Below are 9133 nucleotides of genomic sequence, written 5' to 3' on the forward strand. Positions count from 1 at the left end.
TTTGGGCTGCTGCTGGCATCTCAGCTCTGCATCTTATCATCGTTAGGCCTCCAACATCAGAATACACTCCCAAAACCTGTTTATCTTCATTTTGTCTAAAGTCTATGCCCATTAGAGTTTTAGTTGCCTTTCTTGTATCTCGTTTTGTTGTTTGTTCGTTATCTGTTGGTCTGATTATGACTCCATGGAATTCTTTGGAGATAGTGGGGACTGCAGATGCTGCAAAGTCATAGAGACGTACAGCACAGAAACGGATTCTTCGGTCCAACTCGTGCAGGCTGACCAGACATGCTAAACTAATCTAGTCCCATTTTCCAGCACTTGGCCCATATCCCTCTAAACCCTTCCTATTCATGTACCCATCCAGCTGCCTTTCAAATGTTGTAATTGTACCAGCCTCCACCACATCCTCTGGCAGTCAACATGAAAAAGGGAAAATAATGGCCATAAATTTTTAAATTTTGTTTTCAGAATAGTGCAGTATTGGTATTTATATCAGAATTTCCCATATAAATACCCCTTGGCAGTAACTTGAAAAACTTTTGAAGATAGCAGCTCCCATCAGTGACATCTGCAGATAACTTACTAACAATGCCACCATTCTTCCCTAGCCTCTGGGCATGTTCTGGGGACATGAGCTCAAATCTGATCATGGCAGCAGATGGAATTAAAATGTAATTAGTAACAATTGTACTTGAAAGTGATATTGTGTAATTGAGACCAATTGTTGTAAAAACCCATCTAATTCACTAATACTCTTTTGAGAAAGTAATCCACCATCTGTATCTAGTCTGGCTTATATATAACTTCAGACTCAAGTGGTTGACTATTATTTGCTCTCTGGCCTAATAAACCACTCAGTTCAGGGGCAATAAATGATGGACAACAAATGCCATCCTTGCTAATGATATGCACATCCCATGAAAGAATGTTAAAAAAAAAGTTCTAAATTTCAAGGAAACTGCATGGTTCTGCCCTGTGGTCAAGAAAGGAATACCTACGTATTTGATATTTGGATGTCAGCACCATCCGTTCCATAACTGCACATGTGGATACATACTACACAAGTGTTTGCAAAGAGTTTTCTCTTGCTAATCTAGTCTTATTTTCAAAACTATAACCTCAGTGCAAAATATGTTGAATTAAGCAATAAAGTGGGAATTTAGTACTTTAAATATTTAATTAGCAATTAGAATTAGCAACATTGAATTAATGTGCACACGACAAACTTGATTAGATAAATATAATCTTATTTCATTACATAAATCATACACTGATCTTTCATATACCAAATAACTTTATTTTCATCTGAAGGTAAGTACAGACAATGCAAAGTGATGCGGCTTTGAGAACAATATGTTTTTGAAAGAGATAAGCTATCTAGCAATAATTTTGTTACAGTGAACCACATGGAAGGCACATTAACCACTGCTGCAAAATCACACAAAACTCTGGATATCACAACCAACTGGATTCAGCAAGCTTGCCATTAATTATTTAAGTTAGTAATGAGGAGTTTAGTAATTTTAAAAAGCAAAAATATCCCTCAAAACACAATATCCATTTAAAATAAAACAAACCTCAATCTTCATTTGATACACATTTTGTTCGGTTTGAATCAAGTAGAAGAATGACAGATCATGAAAGCTTTCCTTTTCTTCTCCCAGATTTTTCTTTCCCTCATCTTTTCATCCTGTTCCTCCCTAGCAGTTCAAAACCCAATGATCCCTTAAAAAGCTAAATTTGCAGGATGACTAAATTAACATAAAGCTTGTCCTAAACAGACACTGCTATAACTCTTTACTTATGGTCACTGTCAAACCAATGTAGTAGTAGGTTCAGCCTATTAATGGATGTACATTCTGATCATGGAACCTTTTCTTATTTGCACTTGGAAAAATAAAATGTTTGTTTTTGTTGTTGCTGTGTTTGAAATTCCAGGTTTCAAAGACAGTCTGAAATCATTACATTTGTCTGAAACCAGACTAGATCTGTTTTTTAAGGAATTGGCACAAGCATAACTTCTCCAACTTTAGAAGCAAGAGAAGGAAGATTGCTAAAATCATATATTTTTGCTCAAAATTCATTTTTCAGCAGAGTTAAAAATAAATTCTGATGTGGAGATAGTTTGAAACATCTCACTTTTTGGTCGATTGTCATTTTTTAAAATGTTATACAAACATTTTTATTTAAACCAGTAACATTCTTAAAATCCAATTCTTTTACATCAGAGGGCAATAATTTTTTCTGTAAACAAATCTCATGCAAATATCACAAATGAATATATAATTTGAAAAAAATAAAATGAAATGTTTCCCATAGTGATTAAGATTTAAAAATAATTATATAGACAGTGGTGTATGCTTTATCTCAGTATAAAATTTGACCATCTGATGTCACCATTCTAAACCCTTTGTACCTCTGGTATGCATTATCGCAATTCTATAAGCATGTGATCCCTGCAGTTCATTTGGGAGAAATCCTTGTTAGTAGATAAGTAGTATGACCAGCTGAATTTCTGGTCAATGATGGAAACATCTTTAAATAAAATGGCAAACTAACAGATACTTTGCAAAGGAAAAACTGTAACACACTGCCTACATCATGTTGATTACATTTGCCACCAGCTTCATAGAATGAATATCTACATTATATACATGATATGGCATAGTTCAGATAAAATAAACCCTAATTTAGGAAACCAGGGACTGTTTGAATTAAAACAAATCCTTCAGAAATAATTACAGGCTCTGGTTCGATAAATTAACAGTGAATCAAATCAACACTACGGGACAGTAGAAGCTAGGGTTGAAGTTAATCATCTATCTCCAGTTCACAAATGGTTCCTTATTGCATTTCTGCAATAGAAATAAAACCTTAAAAGCTAAAATCTTGTTGAAGTCTTCGCACATTGCCATGGATACCATGTAGTGCTCCGAAATAATGTCTTGCACCTTTGGCTATAGAAACTCAACATAATTTTCCGGAATTAGTCCAGTTTTCCCATCCAATGTTCCTTCAAGCCAACCAGGTTCTTTGGATGAATGAACTGCAAAACACACAACTGTTAATCCTGAGAGTGTAAGTACTCTTTTAGACCAGCTCCAGAACAAGAGGTCTTCACCAAGGGGAAGCAAAGAATGGTTAATTAAACAAGTTTTGCATTGATATTGTGTATTGCATAGTATCTAGTCTCCTCACTTGCATTTGCTTCATTGAAAACCTTGGACAGTACCTTCCATTGTGTGCAGCCTCTAAGGAGAATAACTGCTCATTTATCCATTGCTAAAAAGAGACATGAGGTTGAAGCGTTTCATCTGGCACTCATGAGGACAAACTTTGAAAGGGAATATAATTTATAAAGCATGAAAAGACCAGGCTGATTGGCTGTGCCATGGTTTGCATGGAGATGCAGCAGGATCTATTAACTGCCAATCTTAGTTAGCTGATTAATTTTGAATCAAACGCTGGTCAAGGAATGCCATAAGGAATTGACAATCAGGATTGACAGTCTCAATGTTCCTTGCTTCAATGAAAAAGGTGCAATTGTATGTACAATTTCCTTTTAACCACACAGAATGGAGTGAATATATATGTAGCTTCTAGCACATGCAAATAAAATGCAATGCAAGTTCAGCCGATAATGTTAAATTGATTTCTGGTGCAATTCTTCAGACAGTCTTTTATAGCTAAACCATAACTGCTTTAGGCAAGTTGTGAACATACAGAAGTTTGATTGAACAACCTCTAATTCAATATAATTTTCTGCACACTTACCATTTTCAAACATGGTTCCAGCACTAAAGGATAATTCTGAGTCATACTCTGCTTTACATGCATACAAGGCTCGAGCTTTGCGACATTGGATACTGTGAAAGTAAAGATATAATATTAAGAGGATTTACTTTAAAATGTCATAAGAACAATGGTTAGGTAACTCAACAGTTCAGAACAGCCCAATATACTGTTCACTGATGCTCAGTTTGGGTTCTGTAAGGGGTTTCCAGCTTCTAACCTCATGACAGACTTTGTTCAAACATGGACAAAGAGGAAAGATAAAATTAAATGCCTTTCAGATTAAGATAGATTTTAATGATTGCAGTATCATTAGCATTACTATTCTCTGTTCTATGTCCCATGATCAAGATTCTGGAAGTTATCACTGACCAGAAACTTAAAGCAGACATATGATACTGAATGTACAAGAGCAAAGGTCATAGTTTAGAAATTCTGAGATGAGTAACTAATTTCCAAACTCCTCTAAAGCCTTTCCACAATCAAAAATGCACAATTCAGGTGGTGATGGAATACTCCCCAATTGCTGAGATTAGCGTGACTGCAATAACATTGTTTAGAAATTCATCGAGGATATAGCAATCTGCTTGAACTCTGTCAAATTTACTTACTTCAACATACACTCACCTTGCATCACCAATGCACAGGGTAGCATTTTATACTCGGTTCAGTATTAATTGAAGCAATGCACCAAGGCTCATTCAATAGCATCTTCCAAACTATTTACCTCTACTACCAAGTCAACGAGGGCAATAGATACATGGGAACTATACCAATTGCCATATTCCCTCTGAGTCACATTCCATCTTGGTATGGAACTAGATTATTATCCCTTCACCAACATGGGATCAAACTCCTGAAACTCTTCCAAACAATACTGTTGAAATATTGCTGAAAGAGAGTCATGTTGAATTCATCTTGCACTCATAAGAACAAATGCAAGAAAACCAAATGATCTGAACATTTCATCCTAGAGGAAATGGTGCTGATTGGTAGTCAATTTAACTCTGATTTAATGAGAAAGCAACACAGACATTTAGACTCATTACAGTAACACATTATTAAAAAGCAAGAGAACACAGCTTGAACATATTCCTTTTGATTTCAGGGAATAAATCCCTCTGTACGAATGTATATTGCTTCTAGGAATTGTAAATCTACCATGTTACAAGTTCAACTTATCATCACAGATTGACTGCTGGTACAGACATTAACACATCCATGAGGTTTAGCAGCTTCTACCCAATTGCAGAATGACATCCAACAAAACATATTTTGTTTGGGGTTTTAATTGTGGGACGGTCAAGTATGATCTGTACTCTGCCTATTATGAACAACCAGAGGAATATGCTGTTTGATTAGATAGGACAGGACATAAGCAGGGAAAACAGGAGTCTGGAACATTAATGGTAAAGTATGATTCTCTGACTGCAACTATGTTTGAATGTTGCCTTTCTAATCTGTGGGCCAAAGTCATGCAGTTTTTTGGCACAAGTGCCCAGATTAGCAAGGAGAAAAATTAGCAGGAAAACCCTTGAATTTGCAACTGAAACATGAACGAATGATCAAGAACACTCAAAACAGCTTAGACAGCCAACAAAATGGCTAGATATAGTAATCAAAATTTAACATAAACAAACAATGTAAATAAACACTCAATTTAATCATTGAATTTTGTTATGAGGACAAGGGACAAGATACATTGCTATGAATAATCATGCTTCAACAAAACAAAATTCAAATCTTCCCTTGTAAGAAATATTATTTTAACATACTGCATATAAACACAATATGAGAAAAAAAAACTTCAGCATATAAGATAGTAAAAAATGGTGAGAAATATATACTGTAATTATGAATGTCCTTTACAGTTCATCTTTAAAGAGTTGTTTTACTTGGTTTTAGTACCCACTGCTTTGAGTCAAAAGGATTGAATTGAAGACTACTGCTGGACAGACAAGCCAGCCTCAGTTTCAACTTCATGTAATACTGACGACTGGTACACTTTGCAAATGTCTTTGGGAATTGATCTGAGCTTTTGTCTGTATATTCAGGCAGACATGAGAAATCCCAGACGAACAGGAATTTATTCTGTTGTCTTTTTTAAAAGGATATTTTAGATTTGCTAGTGTTCTGAAGAAAAGTTAATAGGCAGGTGTAAGACACTCAACAGTGTACATATCTTACAATCCCAATATAATTCATTAAAAATATCAGTGAGTATGAATCTGTTTTGTACTGTTCTACATCATGATACTCTATAATTATTTGTTACTTAACAGCTATTAAATTAATTAAAATAGCTTTAATATAATTTATGATAAAAGTATTTTTTTTCTTATTGGAATTAAAGCATTGCAAACAAAATAGTTATATACTTTCAAAATATTTTTTCACTCAATTTTGTAAAGCCCTTTTAAGTTTGGATAAGTCGTAATCTTATTGCTTTATTATGTAAAATCTGCATTTTCTCATAGGCTTTTTAAAATCTTAACTGGCTGTTATGCCTCTATCAAGTTGTATTACATTGAAAAGATACAGCAGTCACCACCATAAAAGGTGTTTGATTGCAAATTTACCAAAGTTTCTGCTTAAAACCTCAATCTTGTGGCTGATTTTCAGTTAGCTAAAGATCTCTAAACCATAATTTAGCCATTTCGCTACCTGGTACTAAATGGATAATATAAGATTAACTTATCATTAAAGAATGTACAAATGTCAATTTGAGTCAGTGATCTCATTTACACACTTACTAATAAATATCTAAAACCTTCTGGGAGAAATGGTTGAGTTTCTCCCCAAATGCAGAAGTAGTTAACAATTGAAAAGAAAAGTTGGTACCACACCTGAGAGGGGAGGAGTCGCTGGAGGTTGAGGAAACAGGTACTGGACTTGAAGGTGCTGAAACCATGGGCCACGAGGGTGATAATGGTGAGCTGGGACTGGGAGGGAGAGGACTAGAAATTCAATAAGCAGTGTTAAAAACTGAAAAAAAAATGAAAATGACAACAAACAGAGGACATGATTTTCAGATTCATTAGGTTGGCATACCACATTAAGGATTTATTTGTGAACTTGCTGACATTTTGGCAACAGTTTTTAACATGATTGTAAGTACAGTGAACTCCAAATAAACAGGAACATGATCACAGCACAGAAATAAAGTTGTATTCAAACACATTTTGGTAAAATCTCTGATTTAGAAGAATATTAAAACAAACTCCTGCTATTTCTTTCAATCTACAATATTTTTAACATTTTGTTTGCATAAAGTAGAGGAAGGGAAAAAATAGATTTGTGATTTTACATAGCCTTGTATGGCTGCATAACTTTTTGGCTCTCAGTTGTCATCAGTATCCTTGACGACCATAAAATGTTGATGCTGAACATCTTTTGTTAATAACTGACTGAAATACAGATTCTCCACATTAAGGTAATCCAAATTTAGATTTCTTCCATTAGATAAAAAAAATTACCAGCTACATTGGGGGATGGAGAAAGCATGACAATGCACTGGAGGTAACGAAGGATCAGAAAATAGACATATTCCTACGGCAGCAGTAGTTTTTGTAACTCAGGACAACCACTAACCTTTCTGAATTCACAGTGAATTTCTCATTTGTATCCTGCTAACTATTCAGTAAAATTCTACCAAAATGATTTCATTGGTATACGAAACAAACCAGACAGCCAAAACATTGTATGATTACCACACAAAACGGGAGTTGATTAAAGAATATAAGTGAAATTGCAGAAAATACAAGATGCATTAAAATAGGAGACGGGAGCATAGGAATACAGAAATACAGAACAGGATGTTGGCCATTCAACACCTTTCTATATTCATGGGTTTCCTGATATCATTCCTGAAAGGTCTGGTTCTAACCTTGATCCATTCCTCCTCCATTCCCACTATCTCCCCACAGCCCCATTCCATGCAATCGCAGAAGGTGTAAATACCTGCCTGTTCACTTCCTTCCTCCTCATTGTCCTAGGCCCCAGACACACCTTCCAGGTGAAGCAGCAATTCACCTACACTTCACTCAACTGTAATCGCTGCTCACAATGTTGTCTCCTCTACACTGGGGAGATGGAGCACAGACTGGATGACTGCTTTGCAGAACACTTAAGTTCTGTCTGCAATAATGACTGAGCTTTCAGTTGCCTGCAATTTCAACACCCCACAATGTTCTCGAGCCAACATCTCTGTTTTGGGCTGATTGTAGTGCTCCAGCGAAGCTCAGCGCAATCTGGAAAAACAACACCTCGTGTTCTGCTTGGGGACTCTGCAGCCTTCAGATCTCAATATCGAGTTCAATAATTTTAGGGCCTGAGCATCTTTTCCAATGTCTTTACCCCAATTTCTTTACACACTAGGCCTTGTCATCACATGGGCTGCTACTACAAACAACCACTGTCAGTTAGGTCTCCATTAGCACCTATTTATTCTCCTGGGCTGACCTTTACCCATGCTTTCGTCATCCCAACCATTTTTCTCTCTCTCTCTGGGGCTCCATCTTCCCCTATTGCTTACTCCTTCCCCACCCACACTCCTCCTTTATAACATTTATACACACTATCTCAGCTACAATCAGTTCTGAAAAAGGGTTACCAGACCTGAAGCATTAACTTTGCTTTCGCTCCACAGATGCTGCCAGATATACTGAATTTTTCCAGCAATTTTTGTTTTTGTTTCTGATTTCCGGCATCCGCAGATGTTTTCTGAAAATGGGGTATACTGGGGCAGTCATCATGACACCCACACACTAAGAATTTCAAAGTGTGTTTGCTTTGGAAACTAACAGAAAAATGTCGGGAAGAAATGAGGATTTGCAGTTTGTCTTGGGGCCAGGGACAACAATGTTTAAAGTACTTCTCAACAGGATATGGCACCTGTAAATCTGAGGTGAAATCAACACGATATCAAAGAGGATGTCCTGGCCAGATCTTCAGAATGAGGCAAGTAATCAAAAAGTACAGCAAAAAGCAAACAATAACCTGTAGTTTTAGAAAAAGTCACTTGGACAGATGGTGCTGCTGATGATTCTTTGGGTTTGTGTCTGACGATACTTCCTCCAAACCAAAGGAGTAGCCATGGGCACCCGCATGGGCCCCAGCTATGCCTGCCTCTTCGTAGGATATGTGGAACAGTCCATCTTCCGCAGCTACACTGGCACCACCCCCCACCTTTTCCTCCGCTACATCGATGACTGTATCGGCGCTGCCTCGTGCTCCCACGAGGTTGAACAGTTCATCCACTTTACCAACACCTTCCACACCGACCTCAAATTTACCTGGACCGTCTCAGACTCCTCCCTCCCATTCCTAGACCTTTCCA

At 36.6% G+C, this 9133-nt stretch overlaps 1 protein-coding gene across 9 annotated transcripts in view; it reads right to left on the bottom strand.

Moving 5' to 3' along the window:
* Positions 1-2552: 2552 nt before the first annotated feature.
* Positions 2553-9133, bottom strand: part of LOC122556611 (rho GTPase-activating protein 26-like) — a 241669-nt gene continuing 235088 nt past the window's right edge. For 3 of the 9 annotated variants that reach the window (XM_043703510.1, XM_043703505.1, XM_043703507.1), the window contains 3 exons: positions 6642-6737; positions 3778-3869; positions 2553-3064 (listed from right to left, as the gene is read on the bottom strand). In XM_043703510.1, coding sequence (XP_043559445.1) covers positions 2961-3064; positions 3778-3869; positions 6642-6737 — 292 coding nt within the window. In that variant the 3' untranslated portion in view covers positions 2553-2960. Of the gene's footprint in view, positions 3065-3777; positions 3870-6641; positions 6753-9133 lie in introns of those variants that run through there. The other 6 variants (XM_043703508.1, XM_043703502.1, XM_043703506.1 and 3 more) reach the window with 3 other exon arrangements.

The sequence above is a fragment of the Chiloscyllium plagiosum genome, chromosome 14 (assembly GCF_004010195.1).
Source record: "Chiloscyllium plagiosum isolate BGI_BamShark_2017 chromosome 14, ASM401019v2, whole genome shotgun sequence".
In the NCBI taxonomy this organism is placed as follows: domain Eukaryota; kingdom Metazoa; phylum Chordata; class Chondrichthyes; order Orectolobiformes; family Hemiscylliidae; genus Chiloscyllium; species Chiloscyllium plagiosum.